At 35.1% G+C, this 27,977-nt stretch overlaps 2 protein-coding genes across 2 annotated transcripts in view; both read left to right on the top strand.

Moving 5' to 3' along the window:
• Positions 1-27,977, top strand: part of LOC134275821 (uncharacterized) — a 104,160-nt gene that overhangs the window by 6,467 nt on the left and 69,716 nt on the right. The gene's annotated exons all lie outside the window — the stretch shown is intronic.
• Positions 945-6,938, top strand: LOC134275817 (uncharacterized). Its single transcript, XM_062758110.1, has 5 exons — positions 945-1,057; positions 1,311-1,410; positions 3,449-3,614; positions 5,512-6,449; positions 6,914-6,938. The coding sequence occupies exons 1-5, from the start codon at positions 961-963 to the stop codon at positions 6,936-6,938; spliced, it is 1,326 nt and encodes a 441-aa protein (XP_062614094.1). The 5' UTR covers positions 945-960.

Below are 27,977 nucleotides of genomic sequence, written 5' to 3'. Positions count from 1 at the left end.
ATCTCTACATGGTTTGAAATTAAATTATTACATTTCGATATAACACCCTTGAATACATTTTCAAGTCATATAAAATGTATTTTGAATGATAAATATCGCTACAAGCGTGAAAACCCAAGCCCCATTCCAACCAACATGCCAGTTAATTATTTCGATCCGAAGACAAAAACAAATCTCTTCATAACCTGATAACATCTTGAGCCTGTATAGTATTAAATCATACAAATGTATCATTATGTATACACTGTATCGGTCGTGAGACATGTTTAATATTTAGGCTATTTGAAATTAGGCCTACAATTTATAGGCCATATGGGTATCAACAAAACAAAATGCCAAACATACACTAAGCCTGTTCTCAAAGTCAGTAACTATTGAGAATACATGTACATTTACACTTGTAATCAAGATGTCCAGTTCCTTTTAGTTATAACTAAAAGTTTTAAAAATTCTTTTGTCTACAGCATCCTAATTTTATATGCACCAACTTGGAATATTTTTTTATTCTGCAACTACCATTTGCATATAGTTCCCTCACAATAAGTGCGGCACTACTCTTTTGCAGGGCAAAATGCTATATTTTGGTTAAATTTGATGTAAAGGCAATTGTCTTTCCATGTCATTTGAATATCTATCTGTATCAACAAAAATGCCAATGAATTTGCCATGCAAAAGAGTAGAGCCACGTTGAATTATGGTGAAGGAGGCAATTGATATAATAAAGCCAAGGTAAGCAGCTGGTATAAACCAAAGATATATTTTGAAAATTTGGCAAAGAAAGCCTTGTGCACCCATTATTTAATTACGTACATTCTAAGCTTTATATAAAGGAGACGTTTCAACAGAAGCATAATATAAGTATATAGATATATATACTTTATTATAAAGTTTTTTTTTAAGTATACTTTTTAAAACATATAATTTCTTAATTGTAACTGAAATAATAGCAATGCCAATCGGATGATCTACAACTTGATTAATATTTTTCAGATATCCAAGTCCACATATGTGTGCTCAAAGCATTTTAAGGAAGATGATATTGTTAAAACATTGACAGGTACAAGCAGCTTCAAAGTTTAAGTTCTTTTGCTGTTACTTCATTTAATTGATCTATGATAAATTTGTATTCTTCAATTCAAAATACACATGTATATAAACTTTCTAAAAAATCAAGATGGCATTTCTAATTAAAGTTCAAAAATAAAATTGTAATTTGGGGAAAAGTAAAACGTAAACAAACATGTAATATTTTAATTTGGAAATACATGATTAAAAATTAAATGATGGTTAAACATCTATACATCTTTTAGGACTAAGAAAATTGAAGAAAGGCACAGTGCCAAGTATATTTCCATGGAACAAGATTGCACCAAGCCGTAAACCACCCAAGAAGAGAGAAGGACCTCCTCAGTAAGATTTGATAAGTGATGATCGATACAATTTGCAGTATTAATTTTGCTAGTGATAAACAAAATACTGCATTGTATTATTTAAGCACTGAGTTGTAAATTTTGATGTCCATCATGTCACAACATAAACAGCTGTGCTCACAAATTGAGTTACATGCATAAGCACATCATGTGTTTGTACAACTGGTCATGTTACAGCATAATGGACATGAAAAATGGACAATTCGGTACTTATATTAACATTTGTTAAGTAATAAATACAGCTTGAATAATGCACACAATACCTGTACAAGGCCATAGTAAAAAAAATCCTAGATTTTCATCCTCATCTCCATTTTTTTTTTCAAAATAATTCTTTTTTCTTTGTCTCAATTCAGACAGGGATCGGTAATCAATTACGGGTACTTTTCAACTTTCGTTCTCTATCCCACATATATCAGTATGATTTCTACAGCTCAGCTGACAAGATCAATGACTATTGCTGTAATATAAACTGAAGTATTAAACAAGGAGCATCAGTTGTGAAAGATTCCTGATGCCAGACAATGTGTAGTAAGAGATATTAATTATATACATTTTAAATTTACCTTTAACTATATATGTCTTTCATTCGGATATAAAAGATATCTACACCATCTGATCAAGTCAAAAATAATGCATGTATAATGGAAAAAATAAAAAAAAATATGTTATGAAATCCACCGACCTGCCTTGATTTTTAAAAAATATTGGATGAGAATCTTAATTTTTTTTTAATTAAAGCCTAATTACATGTGTAGGTTATTGGCTGATTAATGAGCCATTGTAATAGCTCACCTAAACAGATCGAAAGCTCAAGTGTCAGATTTTCTGATCAAATTTGTGTATTATTCGTCACTGCGTGGTGTTTTTAGTATCATTATATTAAGTAATATTTCACATTTTCTTTCATTGAGCTAGTTCAACAAAACTTGGCACATGAACAATCCTTTGGTGAGGGGAAATCAAGATTGTTCAAAATCACCTTTCAAAGGGAGATAATTAAGAAATAGTCAATGAAAATTGTATGTGGGATCCTCTAAAAATCTTCTGAAAAAAAATGGGAGCCAGGAAAGATGAGACTTATAATTGAAACCTTATCGATATATAGTATAGTTTCAAGTTTTACTTATTTGGAATGCATAGAAAAAAACTAAACTGTAAATTTAAATATATATATAAAACTAGCAATACACATGTATTTTGCATGTAAGCGTGGGGAAATTTTATGGCATTCAAAGCATCATAACACAGACACGGGGTCAAAGTGTTAAAGGTTACATTTTAATTTGACATCACACATGTTGAACGCCTTGGAAGTGCAACGTCATAAGCGAGAACCAAATATCAAGTTCAATTTAAACAGAAGATGTGCATTGGCTCTTCCATTATCTACCCAAACAATAATACCGGAATTTTGAAATATAAATCACATTTGCAATGAAACACTTCATAGGTTTAATATTCAGTTTGTTTGCAAACACTGTTGTAATTATGAGACTATTTCTTTCAAAAAATAATGATTCATGGACTCATTGCTTAAAAATATCCTCTTATATGTTGGTTCAAATCACCCCAGAGGGAGAGCATCACAGTAATATGGTCAGTCTTGTCTTGCATGAAAAAAAGTAAATCGTTTTTTATTATACACACTTTTTCCCCAGATAAATCTGTTTTGGTACCAATGGATTATGAAAGTTAAAAAAACTTACCTGGATGTGTAAACGTTAGTGTAAAGTATGTCATGAAAATAATTTCTACATGCAGTGTTGTGTCTGCCCTCAAACTTAATTTTTCTTTTATCATTTTCTATGTGGTGAAGCTTTTATACGACCAGACATGTAAAAAGTATTGCACAAATTGCAATTTTGTGATCAAATGTGGTTTATGAATCATTAATGTTTTGAATGGGCAAATTTTTAGTTCCAATAAGATAAGCTTACTTCTCAAAGTTCTACTGTATCAAAATAACACATAGCTATGTATTATACATGTATTTTAATACATATTGATCTTTTCAGAGAAGAAACATCAGTTATTAAGAAGAAGAAAACATCATCGTCGATCTCGTTAGACACAGACCAACATTCATCAACTGCATCATGTGCCATTTACACACCAACAGATATGCCATCTGAAGAGCATGACTATTGTCGCCAAGCACCATCTCTTGAAGAAGATCTTGAGGTAATACACAGATCATGAGTTCCTTTGATCTTGGGGGTGTGTTGTCTTTAGTTAACACCTGAGCTGAAAATTCAAGTGAGCTTTTCTGATCACCCATTGTCTGTCGTCTTTCCATTTGTCTGTAAACTTTGCATATTTTTAACTTCTTCTCAAGAACTACAGGATTAATTTTAACTGAACTTGGTACTACCAAGCATCCGTGGGTAAAGGAGAATATGAAATTTTAATTTGAAGGCCCAAGTCCTATTTTGAGGGGGGATAATCAAGAAAAAGGTGGGGTCATTTATAAATCTTCCCAAGTGGGCCAGAAAAGCTGAAACTTATGTGGAAGCATGCTGGGCTAGTGTAGATGCTGAATTAATCAAATCATGACCCGAGGGGCTAGGGTGGGGCCATAATAGGAAATCTTGCTTTTACATTGAAAAAAAGGACATTTTTCAAAAATCATATGAAGAACAACTGGGTTAGAAAAGATTAAACTTATGTGGAAGCATGCTTGGCTAGTGTAGATGCTAAATTAATCAAATCATGACCCCAAGGGGCAGAGTGGTGCCATAATAGGAAATCCTAGTTTTACATTGAAAAATGAAGCACACTTTTCAAAAAATCATATCAAGAACCACTGGGTCAGAAAAGCTTAAAGTTATGTGGAAGCTTAGCATCTGGAGCAGTGTTTAGATTCTCATATCATGACCCTGGCAGGCAACGAAATTCCAGGGAAATACTCGCTAAATGCGAATTGAAAATCAAAATCGCGAGTTCAAAATCACTAGTGGTCGCAATTTTTTGCGAGTAAAAAAATTGATCTTTTTCCGGATATTCCGGGTTTATTCGTTGCCTTTTGAAGTTTACTTTTGATCTTATGCTAATAGAGACGCTTTATCGAATGAGTATCAAGACGCGTTGCAAAGTACATGCATAGCGTGGATCGAAAGGCCAAGGCGTCTTGATGTATGATCAATCATGCATTCGCTAAATAAATATTGTAAACCTAATAAGCGCACTTCCGAATCCCAGTCAGCTGTTTCAGATGTAAACAATAATGACCTCGTCCATGTTAACTCAACACAGAAAGGTGTTAGCGTCACTACTTCTGTCAAAACCGTTAGAAAATGGGAACGTGAGTTTCACATTTCACTAGACAGTAACTTTTGAGTATGATGATTGAACTTGAGTCAACTGTCATTAATGCTTCCTCACTTTTGACTATAATCATGAATCAAATAAATAAATGAAATGTTTATGGGTGTTAGTGTATCATTCATTTCTTTGATGTATAGATTAAGTGTAACTTGTCTACCAAGTCATATTCTGAAATTTGATCCATGTTATATATTCTTAGAAAAACATTAAGAATAATATGAAAATTCAAAATGCAGGCACATACTAAGTGTTCCCTGTCAAAACAAAAACAAAAGGAGAGGTATGACTGTATCTTCAATTTTAAAAAAAGTAAACTTTGAAAATTGCTAGTAAGAATTTAATTTTGCTAGTAGGAAAAAAAGTCACTAGCTAAAATTTGCTAGTGGTTAAAAAAGTTAATTTCGATCCCTGCCTGGGGATAGGATGGGGCAATATTAGGGAATTCGAGTTTTACATATAGATAGTACAAGGCGGAAATCTTTTAAAGATCAGAAATTACTCAGGTGAGCAATGTGCTTTATTGGCCCTTGTATATGAAAACCACATTGGAAATCTTATCTGTTAACACTGTTAAACAAACCACCAGTACAGATTTTGAAGTAGCATTTGCCCCATCAGTGACATCCAATGATGTACATATGATTTTCATGATATAATATTCCATCATGTAAATATACATGTCTCTGTTATATTGTGGTAATGTTGATATTTATTTGAAAATGAACATATATCACTGTGTAATACTACATTGTAGGCAATGAAGATACACATTTCTGAACTAGAAGAAAGGGTACATCACCTTGAGAAGAAAGTAGAGAAGTTTGGGATTGAGAGATTTTCTAAAGATCCAAATTTGATAAATTTTTACACTGGTTTTTCTACTTACGATATTTTTTGTGCTGTTTATAATGTTGTTGAGCCAACAGCCTCAAATATGATCAGGTGGTCACAAGTTCAGAGAAATAGAAACATTGTTTGTAATCCTTTTAGAGAAGAGTCTTTGTCAATTGTAGATCAATTTTTTATGTTTTTATGTAGAATTAGACAAGGTTTTTTTGAAGAAGATTTAGCACAACGTTTTTGTGTGTCTCAAAGCACTGTTAGTCGTATTATTATTACTTGGAGCAATTACTTGTATTGTGTTTTGGGATGTTTACCCATATGGCCAGATTTAGATATTGTTAAACAGAATATGCCTGAATGCTTTAAGACTACTTTTCCCAATACACGAGTTATTTTGGATTGTACAGAAATACGTGTGCAGACTCCAAGTGCCAAAGTACTTAACTCTCAGTCATATTCAAATTACAAGTCTCATACTACCTTTAAAGGCTTGATTGGTATAACCCCTCATGGTGCTGTATGTTTTGTTAGCAGATTATTTACTGGCAATATTTCTGATAAAGATGTTACACAAAGAAGTGGTATACTTGATCTATTAGAACAAGGTGATGATGTGATGGTCGACAAAGGTTTTTTAATCCAAGATTTACTTGACAGTGTTGGTGCACACTTGATTATTCCACCTTTTTTAGGAAGTAAAGTAAAATTTAGTAAAGATGAAGTTAGTAAAACTCAGCAAATAGCTAGACTTAGAATTCATGTAGAAAGAGCTATCAGAAGGTGTAAAGAGTACCATAGTTTTGATAATGTTCTGCCGTTGTCTGTTGCTGGGACTGTAAACCAGATTTGGTCTGTGTGTTGTTTATTAACAAATTTTAAAGAAAAGTTATTTTGAGAGATATTTTCATTGAATTGTTGAAGAGTGTTGCATGTAAATGAACATCATTTGCATATTTGAATTATACTAGACATGTACAATGGAGATGGAACTTATACCTGTATATATTTAAAACAGAAATCGTTGCAGGCTTTAGGAATTTTTTCTTGTAAATTTTTATTGATATGTGCTTCATGTGAGAAAGATCTTTTTGGGAAAAGAAATTAATACCATGACATTTTTTCCAGATTTGGGAAATTTGATGATGTAATGCACATATTTTAAAATAGGATTTAATTAATACAAGTATTTTTAAATTGCACTGTATTTGTAATGCTATCATCAGTTCTTTGTTAATTAATTAACGCAATTGCAATTGTATTAAGATTTACTTTGTATGGTATGATTTTTGTGTTTTGGATGATTGATTGTTTAGTGATTCACTGATTGTACCAGTATAATGTTTAACTTCCCTCTTGAGAATTTTTCACTCATCAACTTCTTACTCTGCGACTCTAGAGCAGATGCTCTAACCACTGCCCCAAGTGGGATCAAAGCTCATTAATTACAACTTTTTGAAAAAAAACAAGCCTTTAAACAAATTTGGATCTACATTACCTAAAGATGCTTGCATATTATTTCATGTATGACAAATCCCTCTCCCCTACATGTGTATATTTCAATATGCTATAGAGGAAAGATATTTGAACAAACTTGGATCTACACTATATCAAAACACTATATCAAAATTTTGATCTACACTATATACATGTAAGATCCATCAAAGATGCTCAATTTAAAACCATACTGCCACTTCCTCCAAAATTAATTCCATTGAGACCATTGAATCAAAAGTGGGACCAGTGCCCAGAGGTTCCCTTTTTTCATATCAGCCCAAAAAATTGATGAGAATTATAAACCATCCTGCTTTTCCTACTTTTCCTGATTAAAATTTAGGCCATGCAAAATTAATTCCTTGGTTCTCAGGCCTTTTTTTTTAGGAAATATGATAAGGGAGGGAGGCATTTTTTTTTTTTTACTTTTTATTGATTTAGCAATAAAAAGGGTCAACGAGGCACCCTTGGAAGAGATGAGGGAGGGCATGAGATCCAAGAAATTAATTTTTTATGGCCTTACCTATACTTGATCAATTTTTAATACAGTTCTGAGTCTGGATGAACAAAATGTTTATGATTGACTTAATAAACGTGTCAAAAACCGATCCTGACATCAAACAAAATACAGTTGAACAGCCTTAAAATCCCCACTGGAATTAAACAAGAAAACAGAGAATTTAATACTTCATCTACATTTAAAAGATTTTGTTCACGGAAAAAAGATTTTGAAACTTTGGCTGGCGCATTATTAAAAAGTAACAAATTTAAACAGTAGCATTAAATTTGGACTTAAACATGAACAGAAGCATATACTGGTATAGCAGAAAACAATGTCTTAAAGCAGGTTTAGTCAACAATCCCTCATGTTTTGATCTGGTAACTTCTCCTGACAGGAAAGTCATAGACCCCAAATTTGTTCCTGTGTATGGGCTATTAGAAATTATTTGTCCAAGTGCCGACTTGATTACAAATTTTAAACATTTAACTCTTGTGAATGACAGCTATAAACTAAAATTCTTCCGTGAATATTACAGATATTATCAGATAATGGATCAAATAGGTTTGACCGGTGCTTTGAGGTGCGATTTGTTCATTTAGTGTCGAGATAACTACCATATAGAAAGAATTAATTTGTACCTGGAAAGTGGTAGGAAATGAAACAAAAATATTTTATTTCCATTACTATTTACCAAAATGTGTTCAATACTGAATATATAACATCATTTGTTGTCATTGTATTTTGATTGAGAGATTCCACAAAACAAGACATGTTTTACTTCCATTACTATTTACCAAAATATGTTCAATACTGAATACTAGTATAACATCATTTTCTGTCATTGTATTTTGATTCTGAGATTCTAAGATGTTCTGATATGGAATTGTTTGCTGAATGGGACATTAAAATTTTGATTTCATACAATGTTCTTTTAATTTATGTGTACATCATCAACTGCTTCAGAATGAATACCCTCTAACCTCTGGGGTACATGTATATGCCATGTTTGAGGCATTGATTAGATTTGACACGTGGCACCATCTTTAAATCAAGCTTTTGATAGTGGGCTAATGTGTATAGTAGGCCTAAATTATGGCTGCAATGTCCAGAGCCTGGTTTCATGTGCAGTTAGAACTTTCAACAGTGGTGCAAGCTGCAGCTTTAAGAGCAATTTGAAAATTATGTGGGGAATCATTTTTCCTCATAGAAGGAAGCACTTGGCTCAAATACAAGCACCAGTCCCCCCTGGTGTACATGGTCTCACTGAAACAATAGGAGAAGCTTACTTAGCTTCCTTGCAAGTGAAAATTGATCAGGAAACAAATAAAAACAACCAAGGACAAAATGAAACCGATTTCAATAAAAGAAAAGAAATTTGGACAAATAATATATAATAAAAATGAATAAAAGAAACTGAAAACAAAGTTCGGATTTATTTGCAGCATTATTAGGAAAGCAAAAGAATCAGATGCTCTATTTGTTAATTTATACAATAAATTTCAGCTATATAAAAACTTCAAATGGTATTTTTGATATATAACGTAATACAGGACTTTGACGTTTGTGAACATGATGGTGTGGAACATGTACATGTGGACTTGGCTACTCAAGAGGAAAAATATTTTGAAAAATAACCCTGATTATTGTCAGTGCATCAATTCTACATTAGTTGTTGTCTTCAGTCTCCTCAATATACATTTTCCAGAGGATTACTACTTTTAATCTGCATGTATCTTCACTTCATATCTCAGCCAATATGCACAAAGAAAATATTGAAATCCATTGAGCTAAATCATAATCAAAGCTTGTCTTTTATTCTTTGAAAGTATGTAGCACATGTATATACATGATATATGCATATGCATTATTCAATCTGACATATATTTGAATTTAGTTTATGGTAAGCATGTACAGTAGTTATATGAACCTTAAAATGCTGTATATGCATATCGAATGTTTACACAGTGCTTTGTTCACATATAAAATTCCATGTTTTCTTCATGAAATGCCTTGCAATTTTTCAAAAGGGAAAAAAATATATCAAAACAAAGGAAAATCAAGAAATATAAATAATGATTAAAAAAGAAAACAAAGACATAATTATATCAAATGAAAACAGTTAATATTAATTTATATGAACAAAATTTTAGAAAAGTCATAATGTGTTTATCTATAAATGAGGTAAATAATCACAGAATCATAACATCTGCATAATGAACTTGCATTCTTTGAACAGCTGACTGCATAAATATTTTGATATGGGCTCTATAAACCACGCCCACTTTAGTGTACGCAGACCCTACATGAGTGGGGTCTGTCAGCCTACATCCGCGACTGTACTCGGCACTGCTGGTACCGGACATCCACGACTGTACCAAGCTCCAGACAGCTCAGTATTACGTTACGCTACAACTCCATATCATTATTCGTAGGGAAAGTAGTCCCGGAGAATTGACACTGTATGGAGTTTGCGACTGTACCTGTTCACTAATAGTCAGAGCAAAAATTTCCGGATTGATACGCCATCAACGCAGAGTATATGTAGTTAATTACAAATTATTTTGAATGAAAAATAGGTAATGTATATAGGATATTTCTGATTTTAATCAAAGGCGGATCCAGGGCCGGCGCGCCGGACATGCCCCCCCTCCCCCCGTTCTGTTTGAATTTTTTGTATGTAAAACTTATATATATATATATATATATATGTCTTTTATCCTAAAATCAAGGAAAACACCTCTTATTTGTAAAGTTTGTCAGCTTCATGGGGTTCCTCCCCCGGACCCCCACCAGGGCCTTGCTCTAGAACTAATTGGGGCTTCAGTGCAGCGCCCAGATCACTTACCTTTCTACCTTTTATTGCCCCCCCCCCCCCCCCCCCCCGGGGGGAACCGCTACGAAATTGCTGAATTCCCCACTGTGAATTAAATATTCTTTAAGAAAGGCTATGATCGCCAAATGATTAGTAATAAATGGCTAAGTGAAGTACATAATTTATATCGAGGAAATTAAGTATAAACTTGACTTTACCTATCTATTGTATGGATCGCTGATATCTCTAAAAAGTAACATCTAGGCCACACTTTATATCTAGGACTGTACTTGTATCTGTGATTTTTTTAAACAGCAACTGCGACTGACATGTGCCGTGCAAACACATTTTTTTCAACAACCGAAATTGATTAACAGCATCCACTATTAAAACCCTGCCAGGGATGTGGTCCTTATAATTCACTGATAGTCTTTGACTTTTAAAACTTCATACGGAGACTTTCCAAGTCATACCAATTTCAAATAGATAATAATGTGTTTTTGAGGAGGGTCTGCGTTTTTTAGGGGGTGGTTCTAAAGTCACATTTACTCTGCAAATTCTAAGGGGTTGGGGGGGGGGGGCTCCAGATCCGCGCATGTCAAAATATCAATGTTTATAAGATACCGAGACAAACGAGGTCAGCAGTTTTGACTGAAGGATCTTTTTACAGATGTAAAATTATAGCTTTAAATCTGTGATCAGAGATCAATATGAACTAGATATATCATTTAGGTGGGGGGAGCTGGGGGAAAGATTTGAATATCCTATACGTGCTCAATGCTAATGATGAATCATAAACCACGCAAGTAGTGTCAACTAAAACATATAAAATGCTTGATAGAATCTTGTGTAACTTAAATCTTGTATATATGCAGGTAGAATAAGGCTCATACATGCGTTTTCAATGTTTTTTAAAAATACCGGTAAGCATCTCAAATGCACCCCGGGAAAAGCCTCCAATGAATTGAAATGAAACTCCTGTCAAAACTATTATTTAGTTATAAATTTACAAAGTACACGATATTTACTAGGCCACAGGTTGCAAAGTTGTAAAGATAAGTTAGAAATAAATTCTTTAAAAAATACATGGACCTACCATTGACCTCTTGCTCGGTCGCTAGGTCGATTACCGGTATGATTGCAGATACCTGAAATATACAGGTATGGTAGCAAAATTATTAAAGTTCATATTAATGGAAATGTGGTGCTTTATAATGACTGTACCTGTGTAGTATACACACTATATTCTACATCCCTGACTGTAACTGTGACTTATACTGAGTAAACAACATCCCTGACTGTACCTGTGCCTTATAAACAACATCTCTGACTGTTCCTGTGCCTTATAAACAACATCTCTGACTGTGCCTGTACCATATAAACAACATCTCTGACTGTACCTGTGTCTTATAAACAACATCTATGACTGTGCCTGTACCTTATAAACAACATCTCTGACTGTGCCTGTACCTTATAAACAACATCTCTGACTGTACCTGTGTCTTATAAACAACATCCCTGACTGTACCTGTGCCTTATAAACAACATCTCTGACTGTGCCTGTACCTTATAAACAACATCTCTGACTGAGACTGTCCCTGTCACTTATAAACAACATCTCTGACTGTACCTGTTTCTTACAAACAACATCCCTGACTGTACCTGTGTCTTATAAACAACATCCCCGACTGTACCTGTGTCTTGTAAACAACATCCCTGACTGTACCTGTGTAGTATACACACTTTATATTATACTACATCACTGACTGTACTTGTCACTTATAAACAACATCCCGGACTGAAACTGTGTCTTATAATCAACTTCCCTGACTGTACCTGTGTCTTATAAACAACATCCCCGACTGTACCTGTGTCTTATAAACAATATCCCTGACGGTACCTGTGTAGTATATTCACTTTATACTACATCCCTGACTGTACCTGTGTCTTATAAACAACATCCCTGACTGTACCTGTATCTTATAAACAACATCCCTGACTGTACCTGTGACTTATAAACAACATCCCCGACTGTACCTGTGTCTTATAAACAACATACCTGACAGTACCTGTGTAGTATATTCACTTTATACCACATCCCTGACTGTACCTGTGTCTTATAAACAACATCCCTGACTGTACCTGTGTCTTATAAACAACATCCCCGACTGAACCTGTGTCTTATAAACAACATCCCTGACTGTACCTGTGTCTTATAAACAACATCCCTGACTGTACCTGTGACTTATAAACAACATCCCCGACTGAACCTGTGTCTTATAAACAACATCCCTGACTGTACCTGTGTCTTATAAACAACATCCCCGACTGAACCTGTGTCTTATAAACAACATCCCTGACTGTACCTGTCACTTATAAACAACATCCCTGACTGTACCTGTCACTAATAAACAACATCCTCGACTGTACCTGTGTAGTATAAACACTTTATACTATATCCCTGACTGTACCTGTCACTTATAAACAACATCCCTGACTGTACCTGTGTAGTATACACACTTTATACTACATCCCTGACTGTACCTGTGTCTTATAAACAACATCCCCGACTGTACCTGTGTCTTATAAACAACATCCCCGACTGAACCTGTGTCTTATAAACAACATCCCTGACTGTACCTGTGACTTATAAACTACATCCCTGACTGTACCTGTGACTTATAAACAACATCCCTGACTGTACCTGTGTAGTATACACACTTTATACTACATCCCTGACTGTACCTGTGACTTATAAACAACATCCCTGACTGTACCTGTGTCTTATAAACAACATCCCTGACTGTACCTGTGTAGTATACACACTTTATACTACATCCCTGACTGTACCCGTGTCTTATAAACAACATCCCTGACTGTACCTGTGACTTATAAACAACATCCCTGACTGTACCTGTGTAGTATACACACTTTATACTACATCCCTGACTGTACCTGTGTCTTATAAACAACATCCCTGACTGTACCTGTGACTTATAAACAACATCCCTGACTGTAGCTGTGTAGTATACACACTTTATACTACATCCCTGACTGTACCTGTGTCTTATAAACAACATCTCTGACTGTACCTGTGTCTTATAAACAACATCCCTGACTGTACCTGTGACTTATAAACAACATCCCTGACAGTACCTGTCACTTATAAACAACATCCCTGACTGTACCTGTCACTTATAAACAACATCCTCGACTGTACCTGTGTAGTATAAACACTTTATACTACATCCCTGACTGTACCTGTCACTTATAAACAACATCCCTGACTGTACCTGTGACTTATAAACAACATCCTTGACTGTACCTGTGTAGTATACACACTTTATACTACATCCCTGACTGTACCTGTGTCTTATAAACAACATCCCCGACTGTACCTGTGTCTTATAAACAACATCCCCGACTGAACCTGTGTCTTATAAACAACATCCCTGACTGTACCTGTGACTTATAAACTACATCCCTGACTGTACCTGTGACTTATAAACAACATCCCTGACTGTACCTGTGTAGTATACACACTTTATACTACATCCCTGACTGTACCCGTGTCTTATAAACAACATCCCTGACTGTACCTGTGACTTATAAACAACATCCCTGACTGTACCTGTGTAGTATACACACTTTATACTACATCCCTGACTGTACCTGTGTCTTATAAACAACATCCCTGACTGTACCTGTGACTTATAAACAACATCCCTGACTGTAGCTGTGTAGTATACACACTTTATACTACATCCCTGACTGTACCTGTGTCTTATAAACAACATCTCTGACTGTACCTGTGTCTTATAAACAACATCCCTGACTGTACCTGTGACTTATAAACTACATCCCTGACTGTACCTGTGACTTATAAACAACATCCCTGACTGTACCTGTGTAGTATACACACTTTATACTACATCCCTGACTGTACCTGTGACTTATAAACAACATCCCTGACTGTACCTGTGACTTATAAACAACATCCCTGACTGTACCTGTGTAGTATACACACTTTATACTACATCCCTGACTGTACCCGTGTCTTATAAACAACATCCCTGACTGTACCTGTGACTTATAAACAACATCCCTGACTGTACCTGTGTAGTATACACACTTTATACAACATCCCTGACTGTACCTGTGTCTTATAAACAACATCCCTGACTGTACCTGTGACTTATAAACAACATCCCTGACTGTAGCTGTGTAGTATACACACTTTATACTACATCCCTGACTGTACCTGTGTCTTTTAAACAACATCTCTGACTGTACCTGTGTCTTACAAACAACATCCCTGACTGTACCTGTGACTTATAAACAACATCCCTGACAGTACCTGTCACTTATAAACAACATCCCTGACTGTACCTGTCACTTATAAACAACATCCTCGACTGTACCTGTGTAGTATAAACACTTTATACTACATCCCTGACTGTTCCTGTGACTTATAAACAACATCCCTGACTGTACCTGTGACTTATAAACAACATCCTTGACTGTACCTGTGTAGTATACACACTTTATACTACATCCCTGACTGTACCTGTGTCTTATAAACAACATCCCCGACTGTACCTGTGTCTTATAAACAACATCCCCGACTGAACCTGTGTCTTATAAACAACATCCCTGACTGTACCTGTGACTTATAAACTACATCCCTGACTGTACCTGTGACTTATAAACAACATCCCTGACTGTACTTGTGTAGTATACACACTTTATACTACATCCCTGACTGTACCTGTGACTTATAAACAACATCCCTGACTGTACCTGTCACTTATAAACAACATCCCTGACTGTACCTGTGTAGTATACACACTTTATACTACATCCCTGACTGTACCCGTGTCTTATAAACAACATCCCTGACTGTACCTGTGACTTATAAACAACATCCCTGACTGTACCTGTGTAGTATACACACTTTATACTACATCCCTGACTGTACCTGTGTCTTATAAACAACATCCCTGACTGTACCTGTGACTTATAAACAACATCCCTGACTGTAGCTGTGTAGTATACACACTTTATACTACATCCCTGACTGTACCTGTGTCTTATAAACAACATCTCTGACTGTACCTGTGTCTTATAAACAACATCCCTGACTGTACCTGTGACTTATAAACAACATCCCTGACAGTACCTGTCACTTATAAACAACATCCCTGACTGTACCTGTCACTTATAAACAACATCCTCGACTGTACCTGTGTAGTATAAACACTTTATACTACATCCCTGACTGTACCTGTCACTTATAAACAACATCCCTGACTGTACCTGTGACTTATAAACAACATCCTTGACTGTACCTGTGTAGTATACACACTTTATTCTACATCCCTGACTGTACCTGTTTCTTATAAACAACATCCCTGACTGTACCTGTGTCTTATAAACAACATCCCTGACTGTACCTGTCACTATAAACAACATCCCCGACTGTACCTGTGTAGTAAACACACTTTATATTACATCCCTGACTGTACCTGTTACTTATAAACAACATTCCTGACTGTACCTGTGACTTATAATCAACATCCTCGACTGTACCTGTAATAATAATAATAATAATAATAATAATAATACTTTATTTTAAGAGGGTGACCCGATTAGTGCAATGCACTAGTCTTCCTTGGGGCCCTCTAAGCATGTTCACAATAATACAATAATGAAATCATTGTACAATAATAAATAATACAACATGACGTAAAAATACAAGTACATATAGATTTCAGGAGATTTTAGCTGCGGCATGTTATTATGAATTTTTCTACATTTTTACGAAATATGTGTAAATTCTGTGAAAAACGTATGTACAAAGGTAGTTTGTTTCATAAATGAACACCGGAATAATGAAAAGAATTTTTAAATTGATTTGTTCGATATTTCGGTAGATGAAGGTCATAGTTTGTTTCAGATCGTAGAGCATAACTACTAGAAGAAATAAATTCAAAAGAGTCTCTTAAATAAGTAGGTGCCATACCATGAAGTGTTTTGTACAGTAATATATATTTATGAAAATCAATCAACTCGTAAATAGTCAGCCATCCAAGTTTTTCGAATAATGGTAGTGAAGGGGCATCATAAGCCACATCTAGTATAATACGGGCTGCCCTTTTTTGCAATTTAAAAACTCTATCTATGCCAGCACCTGGCGCATTACCCCAAATAGTTAGGCAATAATTCAAAGAGGGCAGTATGTGTAGTATAAACACTTTATATTACATCCCTGACTGTACCTGTGACTTATAAACAACATCCTAGACTGTACCTGTGTAGTATACACACTTTATACACTACATTCCTGACTGTACCTGTGTCTTATAAACAACATCCCCGACTGAACCTGTGACTTATAAACTACATCCCTGACTGTACCTGTGACTTATAAACAACATCCCTGACTGTACCTGTCACTTATAAACAACATCCTCGACTGTACCTGTGTAGTATAAACACTTTATACTACATCCCTGACTGTACCTTTCACTTATAAACAGCATCCCTGACTGTACCTGTGTAGTATACACACTTTATACTACATCCCTGACTGTACCTGTGTCTTATAAACAACATCCCCGACTGTACCTGTGTCTTATAAACAACATCCCTGACTGTACCTGTGTAGTATACACACTTTATACTACATCCCTGACTGTACCTGTGTCTTATAAACAACATCCCCGACCGAACCTGTGTCTTATAAACAACATCCCTGACTGTACCTGTGACTTATAAACTACATCCCTGACTGTACCTGTGACTTATAAACAACATCCCTGACTGTACCTGTCACTTATAAAAAACATCCTCGACTGTACCTGTGTAGTATAAACACTTTATACTACATCCCTGACTGTACCTGTCACTTATAAACAACGTCCCTGACTGTACCTGTGACTTATAAACAACATCGTTGACTGTACCTGTGTAGTATACACACTTTATACTACATCCCTGACTGTACCTGTGTCTTATAAACAACATCCCCGACTGTACCTGTGTCTTATAAACAACATCCCCGACTGAACCTGTGTCTTATAAACAACATCCCTGACTGTACCTGTGACTTATAAACTACATCCCTGACTGTACCTGTGACTTATAAACAACATCCCTGACTGTACCTGTGTAGTATACACACTTTATACTACATCCCTGACTGTACCTGTGACTTATAAACAACATCCCTGACTGTACCTGTGTCTTATAAACAACATCCCTGACTGTACCTGTGTAGTATACACACTTTATACTACATCCCTGACTGTACCCGTGTCTTATAAACAACATCCCTGACTGTACCTGTGACTTATAAACAACATCCCTGACTGTACCTGTGTAGTATACACACTTTATACTACATCCCTGACTGTACCTGTGACTTACCTGTGACTTATAAACAACATCCCTGACTGTACCTGTGTAGTATACACAATTTATACTACATCCCTGACTGTACCTGTGACTTATAAACAACATTCCTGACTGTACCTGTGTAGTATACACACTTTATACTACATCCCTGACTGTACCTGTGTCTTATAAACAACATCTCTGACTGTACCTGTGTCTTATAAACAACATCCCTGACTGTACCTGTGACTTATAAACAACATCCCTGACTGTACCTGTCACTTATAAACAACATCCCTGACTGTACCTGTCACTTATAAACAACATCCTCGACTGTACCTGTGTAGTATAAACACTTTATACTACATCCCTGACTGTACCTGTGACTTATAAACAACATCCCTGACTGTACCTGTGACTTATAAACAACATCCTTGACTGTACCTGTGTAGTATACACACTTTATTCTACATCCCTGACTGTACCTGTTACTTATAAACAACATCCCTGACTGTACCTCTGTCTTATAAACAACATCCCTGACTGTACCTGTGTAGTATACACACTTTATACTACATCCCTGACTGTACCTGTGACTTATAAACAACATCCCTGACTGTACCTGTGTCTTATAAACAACATCCCTGACTGTACCTGTCACTATAAACAACATCCCCGACTGTACCTGTGTAGTATACACACTTTATACTACATCCCTGACTGTACCTGTTACTTATAAACAACATCCCTGACTGTACCTGTGACTTATAATCAACATCCTCGACTGTACCTGTGTAGTATAAACACTTTATATTACATCCCTGACTGTACCTGTGACTTATAAACAACATCCTAGACTGTACCTGTGTAGTATACACACTTTATACACTACATCCCTGAATGTACCTGTGACTTATAAACAACAACCTTGACTGTACCTGTGTAGTATACACACTTTATTCTACATCCCTGACTGTACCTGTCACTTATAAACAACATCCTCGACTGTACCTGTGTAGTATAAACACTTTAGGAGTTTCTTCGCTCCCCACACTTGGTCTTGGTCTCCAACCATATACCGCCCCCTTTCATGTTCAAGATTCCCATATCCACCACTGATATGTGCCCATGCATGCTTGCTATGGCATATTCAACTGATTTAGACTGATATATAGATTTTTGTAATAGAATTCTGGCACTGGAATGGTTAAAAAATTACTAATTCCAGTGACGTAGCATCTTCTTTGAAAGAGGAGGCCAGCCAGAAAAAAAATTTTACTAAAAAAACAGTCCTAATTTTTTTTTCAAGTATACTACATTACCCGTAGTGGTCTATACTTCAAGGAAAAAGTGGGGACGGGGCTGTGCTTTCCATGAACATTACATTTTCTATGGTTTATACATGTATATGGGAAAAGAGGGGGGCTGATATTATGTGCCTGAAATTCGTCCTAATCAACGAGGAGCCGCCCTTCTCTTACCAGTAATTAAAACACGGTCGTCAACATTCATTATATACCAGATATACAGCTTTGAGATAATTAAAATGTATTTTTACTTCAGATAATGAACTTTTGGAATCAACATGATGAAGAGTTAACACAATATAAAGATGTTTTTAAATCACATAAGAAAACGTTGACATAACTTAATAATATATCCACATCACGGAATGGAGTTTTGACATAATGTAATAAAGTGTTCATATAATATAAAGATATGTTCACATTATGTTATATACTTTTTACACCACGTAATAAAGCATAGCTAGAGATCTGTAGCTCTCCGAAAAAATATATTTATAGACCGGAGAGCTACAGTGGCCACCCATTGAAAAAACTGTATATTTATTGCGCAAAAAAAAGTGCGCTCGGTTCTTGATTAATTCGTCAAAATTCTAACCTCAATTGCAAAAACGGAATATTTCGAAAAAATCCTTTCTCCTCTATCAAGTATTCGCGTAGTTAACATCTGAACGAAGCATATTGGACCGAATTATCTTTGAAACCAAAATGGCAGTATAAATAAGCGAAATGTTTGATGATTACAATATCAGGGTCAGGAGGACTATTAACAACAATTATGAGGAATGTTTGGTTGTGCAAACAGTGAAAAAATATGTTAGGAACGCACGGTTAGTAATATTTTGAGATTACAGATTTAAAAACGTGGAGAAATAAATCGAGAATCGAGCACACTTTTTTGTGCGCGATAAATATACAGTTTTTTCAATGGGTGGCACTGTAGCTCTCCGGTCTATCAATATTTTTTTCGGAGAGCTACAGATCTGCAGCTAAATAAAGCACTGACATGAATGCAATTTGACCTCGCATATTAAAAAAATGAAATGATGTAAAAAAAAAAAAATCATTTCACGTAATAAAGTTTAACACAATTTAAACACATAGTCACTTAACAAAATGGATTTTTTACTTCAAGTTATGAAGTGCTGACATAATAAAAGAATGTATTTACTTCATGTAATGCAGCATTGACATGATATTACATGTAAGATATTTTCACATCATATCATAAAAAATGACATAACGTAAAGATATGTTCACATCTTGTAATGATAAATTGACATAAAAAATGCATAGTTGTATGCTATAAGGCAGTGATGGCGTTCCATAAATATGCCTCACTATGGAACGCCTGGACAGTCTTATCATGAGAAAATTGAATTAATGATGTGCATTCATAATTATGTGATGTGCTTTCATCAGTATATGATGAGCTTAATTGTAATTATGTGATGTGCTTTTGTCATTACATGATGTGCATTTGTCAATAATTTAATTCTGGTTGTAACGTTGTATTTGATTGGATAAAAAAATTCTTTTATATTGTATAAAATGGGTTGCCTACGTCACAATGAATTGCGTCAGAAACGTATCAATCCGCTGACGTTACATTCAAATTTTGTACAAATTGAAGTCATTTTGTTTGTACAATCATCGTTTTTTTTTACATCAAATGAATGAAAATTAAATTATAAGGAATGAATTTAATAGCTACCCATTTTATACGGTATAAACTGGGTTGGAACAGTTTACGCTTTTTTATAAACCGCTTCGCGGTTTATAAAGCGTAAACTGCCCCAAAACACCAAACAATAACAGAGCTTTCGCCCTGTTTACAAAACTGTGTACATTACACGAGTATGCTCGATTTGATAAACTCTGTACACAATTGAATGACAATACTTGTGAAGGAGTTTTGCTTTCTAACATTTCTACTGTGAATAAAATTATTCTTCTGGATTTAAGTTTTAATTTTTCTCATTAATACACAACAAGATTGGCATTTTCCTAAGGATTAAGGATAAAGTTAAAATTTGTGAAAGTGAAAAGATGTGTCAATCAAACCCGCCAAAAAATTAAAAGTTTCAGTAAATTTTAAATGAAATAAGATTTTTACTTAATTTTTGTGTGAAAATGCCATTGAAATATATAATTCAAGATATTATACAGAAAAAATTAACTTCAAATCTGTGTCCAAGTACCTTTAATCCGTTTTCAATGAATAATATGTAGTTGAAAATAATGTTCGTAAAAACTAATTTTCCGTCCAAAAAAACTCTCTTAATGTATGCAATCTCCCAAAGTGGTTCATTCTACCTATTCCCACTTCTTGAAAATCAGGTAGAAAAAGATGATTGTGGGTGGGAATAGGTGGAATTTTTGTGTAAACAAATAATTAACTATGGAAACATAATTATAATTACTGTACAAACAATGATTAATAAAAACCTATTGGAATAGAGGACAGGTATTTATTAAATTACAAATGAAATTTTTTTGAAAAATCGATTTTTAATAGAATTAAATTATATTTTTTTCTCCGTTAATTTTTTCTCTCGAAAACCCACCTATCTGAATGCTTTTTTCAATATTTTTTTTTTATCTTAAATTAAGATATTAAGGTGTAAGACATTGTTATTTCAAAAATCCAAAATAAATTATATTTTCTCATTGATCTATGTTTTTATTATTGTCTGTCTTAAAATGTATTAAATACAGGTAAATCTAAAGAGCATATGTAATTAGTCTAATCACCGCAAAACAAATTAACTATCTAAAATTCTATTGTTATTTGCAAGTGGGAATAGGTGGAATTGAAATTTTTAAAAAGTTGGAATAGTATCATGTTGTAAATTTTAAATTTACTAGGGGGAGATTGTAAATGTTGCATTTACCTCCCCCTAGTAAATTCAAAATTAACAACATGATAATAGGTAGAAGACACCCCCAAAGTGTGAAAACAAGTACGTAACTAGTGCTTATTGTAACGGGGACCGTTACAGATGTTCCCCAAACGCTCCCCAACTCCCTTTTGGTGCCATATTCCCTATAAGCTTCATTAAATAAGACAAACTCTACGCATTTGAGACTTTAACAACGTTTACCCAGAAGTGTACCAATTTCATTCAAATTTTAGCATTGCACGCGTGCGCATGTGAATGCATGTGCGTAATGACCATACAGTCTTTTCTTTACAATCTATAGATTTTAATATACTAAATATCAAAGTATTTAATCCAAACGTATTAAAAAATACGTAAATTCAAGTGTATTTTTAATTTTACTCATTTCACGTGCACGCACGTGCTCACATGAGCATGGCGACCATACTTCCTTGTAGAAGTCCATTACATCTATCTATGTTCTAAATCCCACCCCGTTTGGTTGAAAACCAAGGGAGTTATAGCTGTTCAAAGTTTCAGCCAATCAGATTGCAGCGCACGTACATGCACGTGTATGCATGTGCATGGTGACCATGTCTTCTTGTAGAAGTCCATTATATCTATCCATGTTCGACATCCAATCCTGTTTGGTTGAAAACCAAGGGAGTTATAGCTATTCAAAGCATAAGCCAATCAGATACAGCGCACGTGCATGCACGCGTTTTCAAAAAAATTGCTATATACCTTATTGTAGGATATCCTAATGCATGCCTATATTTAAAATTTCAAAGGATTTCGTCAAAAAACAAGAAAGATATTGAGACTTTAGTTTCAGCCAATCAGAGCGAAGCGCACGTGCATGCGCGTGAGATCTTGCTTTTTTGACCATGTCATCTTGTCTTTGCTTCTAATATATACTTCTAATATAAGTTTTAAAGCATATCATCAATAATTTAAATACTTACGTCTGTATCAATTATATTGGACATTTCTCGTGTTGCACGTGCGAGCTCTTGCAAGCACACGTGCATGCACATGCTTTCACGATATTTCTTTTATTACGGGCTGTAGATCTTCCTAATGTATGACTATGTTCAAAATTTCAAATGATTTTATCAAAAAACAAGAAGGATATTGAGACTTTAGTTTCAGCCAATCAGAGCGAAGCGCACGTGCTTGCACGTGCGATCTTGCTATTTTGACCATGTCATCTTGTGCATACTACTCATATATTCTTACATTATGAGTTTCAAAACATTTCGTCTAAAAATAGAAAAGTTACGGTTATATCCATTATATATTGGTAATTTCAAGTTTTGCACATGCGCGCTCTTGCAAGCACGTGCGCGCAAAATGACCTTGATTCCGCAAATCTACATAACATGCCTACTTGCCCTAAAAAGGTTTCCCCTTAATCGGATGTGTACTTTACAAGATCATTCGCGGACAAAATTTTCCCGAGAAGAAAAATAATAATAACTAGTGCTAATTGTAACGGGAACCGTTACAGATGTTCCCCAAACGCTCCCCAACTCCCTTTTGGTGCCATATTCCCAGTAAGCCTTATTAAATAAGACAACATCTGTGCATTTTTGACTTTAACAACGTTTTCCCAAAAGGATACCAATTATATTCAAATTTTAACACTGCACGCGTGTCCATGTGAATGCACGTGCACAATGATCATATATTCTTGTCTACACTTTCTATATATTAAAATTTACTTTATATGAAAGCATTTAGTCCAAAAGTATTAAAAATAACTCATTCAAGTGTATTTTCAATTTCACTCGTTCCAAATGCACGCACGTGCGTGCACGTGCATGATGACCATACCTTCTTGTAGAAGTCATTTTATATCTATCTATGTTCTCAATCCCATCCTGTTTGCTTGAAAAACAAGGGAGTTATAGCCATTTCAAGTTTCAGCCAATCAGATTGCAGCACACGTGCATGCGCGTGATTTCATTATTTTTTTCTATATCGCATTGTAGGATATCCTAATGAATGACTATGTTTTAAATGTCAAAGCATTTCGTCAAAAAACAAAAGGGATATGGCCATTTAAAGTTTTATTTAATCAGATTGCAGCACACGTGGATGCACGTGATTTCTTGATTTTTTTTTTGTACATCATATTGTAGGACATCCTAATTTGTGACTATGTTTTAAATTTCATAGCATTTCGTCAAAAAACAACGGAGATATAGTCATTTAAAGATTTAGCCAATCAGATTGCAGCACACGTGCATCCACGTGATTTCAAGAATTTTTTTCTAAATCACATTGTAGAATATCCTAATGCATAACTTTGTTTTAAATTTCAAAGCATTTCGTCAGAAATGAAAGGAGATATGGCCATTTAAAGTTTCAGCCAATCAGATTGCAGCACACATGCATGCGCGTAATTTCTTGAAATTTTTTGTATATCATATTACAGGATATCCAAATGCATGACTATGTTTTAAATTTCAAAGCATTTCGTCAAAAAATAAAGGAGATATAGCCATTTAAAGTTTCAGCCAATCAGATTGCAGCGCACGTGCATGCGCGTGATTTCATGAAATTTTTTCCATATATCATTGTGGGATATCCTAATTAATGACTATGTTTAAAATTTCAAAGCATTTCGTCGGAAAACAAAAGAGATATTGAGATTTTTGTTTCAGCCAATCAGAGCAAGGCGCACGTGCATGCGCGTGAGGTCATGCTAATTTGACAGTGTCATATTATTAACACTTTTAATATATCCTTATGTAATGAGTTTTAAAGCATTTCATCAAAAAATGTAAACGTTATAGCTATATTAAGTATATCAGTCAATTCACTCATTTCACGCGCACGCACGTGCAGGCGTATGCGCGCAAAATGACCTTCGTTCCGCACACCTACACTACACACCTATTAACCCTAAAAAGGTTTTAGCTCAATTGGGTGAACAGTTTCTGAGAACACTCGCGGACAAAAAAGTACCGGAGAACAAATAAGAAAAAAAATAATAATAACTAGTGCTAATTGTAACGGGGACCGTTACAGATGTTCCCCAAACGCTCCCCAACTCTCTTTTTGTGCCATATTACCTGTAAGCTTCATTTAATAAGACAAACTCTATGTATTTGAGACTTTAACAACATTTACCCGGAAGTGTACGAAGTTCATTCAAATTTTAGCATTGCATGCGTGCGCATGCAAATGCCTGTGCGTAATGACCATATCATTTTGTCTTCACAATCCATATATTTTAATATACTAAAAATTAAAGTATTTAATCCAAAAGTAATAAAAAATACGCACATTCAAGTGTTTTTTTGATTTTGTTCATTTCACGTGCACGCACGTGCATACATGAGCACGGTGACCATACCTTCTTGTAGAAGTCCATTACATCTATCTATGTTCTAAATCCCACCCCATATGGTTGAAAACCAAGGGCGTTATACCTGTTAAAAGTTTCAGCCAATCAGATTGCAGCACACGTACACGCATGTGTATGCATGTGCATGGTGACCATACCTTTCTTGTAGTAGTCCATTATATCTATCTATGTTTCAAATCCCATCCTGTTTCGTTGGAAACCAAGGGAGTTATAGCTGTTAAAAGTTTCAGCCAATCAGATTGCAGCGCACGTACATGCACATGTATCCATGTGCATGATGACCATACCTTCTTGTATTAGTTCATAATATCTATCTATGTTTCAAATCCCATCCTCTTTGGTTGAAAACCAAATGAGTTATAGCTATTTAAAGTTTAAGCCAATCAGATTGCAGTGCACGTGCATGCACATGTTTTCATGATAATTGCTATATATCATATTGTTGGCTATCCTAATGCATGGCTATGTTCAAAATTTCAAAGTATTTCGTCAAAAAACAAAAAAGATATTGAGATTTTTGTTTCAGCCAATCAGAGTGCAGCGCACGTGCATGCGCGTGAGATCTTGCTATTTTGATCATGTCGCCATGTCTATACTACTAATATATCCTCACATTATGAGTTTCAAAGCAATTCATCAAAAAATAGAAAAGTTGCGGCTATATCTATTATATTGGTCATTTCACGTGTTGCACGTGCGCGCTCTTGCAAGCACGTGCGCGCAAAATGACCTTGATTCCGCAAATCTACATAACATGTCTACTTACCCTAAAAAGGTTTTACCTACATCGGACGAACAGTTTACAAGATCATTCCCGGACAAAAAAGTACCCAGGAAGAAGAAGAAGAAAAATAATAATAATAATAACTAGTGCTAATTGTAACGGGGACCGTTACAGATGTTCCCCAAACGCTCCCAAACTCCCTTTTGGTGCCATATTCCCTGTAAGCTTCATTAAATAGGACAAAATCTATGCATTGAGACTTTAACAACGCCAAGTTCATTCAAATTTTAGCATTGGACGCGTGCACATGTGAATGCATGTGCGTAATGACCATATCATATTGTCTACACAATCTGTATATTTTAATATACTAAATATTAAAGTATTTTATCCAAAAGTATTTAAAAATACGCTAATTCAAGTGTATTTTTGATTTAACTCATTTCACGTGCACGCACGTGCATACATGAGCATGGTGTAAATATCTTCTTGTAGACGTCCATTACATCTCTCTATGTTCTAAATCCCACTCCGTTTGGTTGAAAACCAAAGCAGTTATAGCTGTTTAAAGTTTCAGCCAATCAGATTACAGCGCAAGTACACGCACGTATATGCATGTGCATGGCGACCATATCTTGTTGTAGAAGTTCGTTATATCTATCTATGTTCCAAATTCCATCCTGTTTGGTTGAAAACCAAGGGAGTTATAGCTATTTAAAGTTTAAGCCAATCAGATTGCAGCGCACGTGCATGCACGTCATTTTATGACAAATGCTATATATCATGTTGTAGGATATATTAATGCATGGCTATGTTCAAAATTTGATAGAATTTCGTCGAAAAACAAGAAACATATAGAGACTTTAGTTTCAGCCAATCAGAGCAAAGCGCACGTGCATGCACGTGAGATCTTGCTATTTTTACCATGTCATTATGTCTATATTACTAATAAATAATCAAATTATGAGTTTCAAAGCATTTCATCAAAAAATAAAAAAAGTTACGGCTATATCTATTATATTGGTCATTTCACGTGTTGCACGCGCACGCTCTTGCAAGCACGTGCGCGCAAAATGACCTTGATTCCACAAATCTACATAACATGTCTACTGACCCTAAAAAGGTTTTACCTACATCGGATGAACAGTTTACAAGATCACTCCCGGACAAAAAAGTACCCAGGAAGAAGAAGAAGAATAATAATAATAAGAAACAGAGTAAAAACAATATGTTCCCCAACTTCGTTTGGGGAACATAATAATAATAATAAGAAACAGAGTAAAAACAATATGTTCCCCAACTTCGTTTGGGGAACATAATAAGAAACAGAGTAAAAACAATACGTTCCCCAACTTCGTTTGGGGAACATAATTAAGATATCACTATCCGTCACTCTACACACTGACAAGATCGATAATAATTCATAACATAATATTAAAACATAGATCTGTACAGGTAGAGCCGTGAATGCTGTTTATAACAAATAGTATAGCAATGGATGTTGTTTATAGGACAAATGTACAGTAAGGGATGTTGTTTATAAGTCACGGGTACAGTCAGGGATGTTGTTTATAAGTCACAGGTACAGTCAGAGATGTTGTTTATAAGACACAGGTAAAGTCAGGGATGTAGTATAAAGTGTGTATACTACACAGGTACAGTCGGCGATGTTGTTTATAAGTCACAGGTACAGTCAGGGATGTAGTATAAAGTGTGTATACTACACAGGTACAGTCGGGGATGTTGTTTATAAGTCACAGGTACAGTCAGGAATGTAGTATAAAGTGTGTATACTACAGAGGTACAGTCAGGGATGTTGTTTATAGTGACAGGTACAGTCAGGGATGTTGTTTATAAGGCCCAGGTACAGTCAGGGATGTAGTATAATGTG

Source organism: Saccostrea cucullata, unplaced genomic scaffold, assembly GCF_032062105.1.
Source record: "Saccostrea cucullata isolate Sc308-1 unplaced genomic scaffold, CSIRO_AGI_Scuc_v1 ctg1310, whole genome shotgun sequence".
Classification (NCBI taxonomy): domain Eukaryota; kingdom Metazoa; phylum Mollusca; class Bivalvia; order Ostreida; family Ostreidae; genus Saccostrea; species Saccostrea cuccullata.
Note: the sequence above shows the minus strand (reverse complement) of the source record. Positions and strands in the feature narration are given on the sequence as shown.

What these genes read in the sequence shown, in the direction of transcription:
- LOC134275817 (XM_062758110.1), top strand. Translation starts at nt 961, where the DNA reads ATGATCTACAACTTGATTAATATTTTTCAGATATCCAAGTCCACATAT. An exon ending in CTCTTGAAGAAGATCTTGAG is followed by an intron (nt 3,615 to 5,511) that starts GTAATACACAGA and finishes ACTACATTGTAG; the next exon opens with GCAATGAAGATACACATTTC. An exon ending in GGGACTGTAAACCAGATTTG is followed by an intron (nt 6,450 to 6,913) that starts GTCTGTGTGTTG and finishes TTGATTGTTTAG; the next exon opens with TGATTCACTGATTGTACCAG.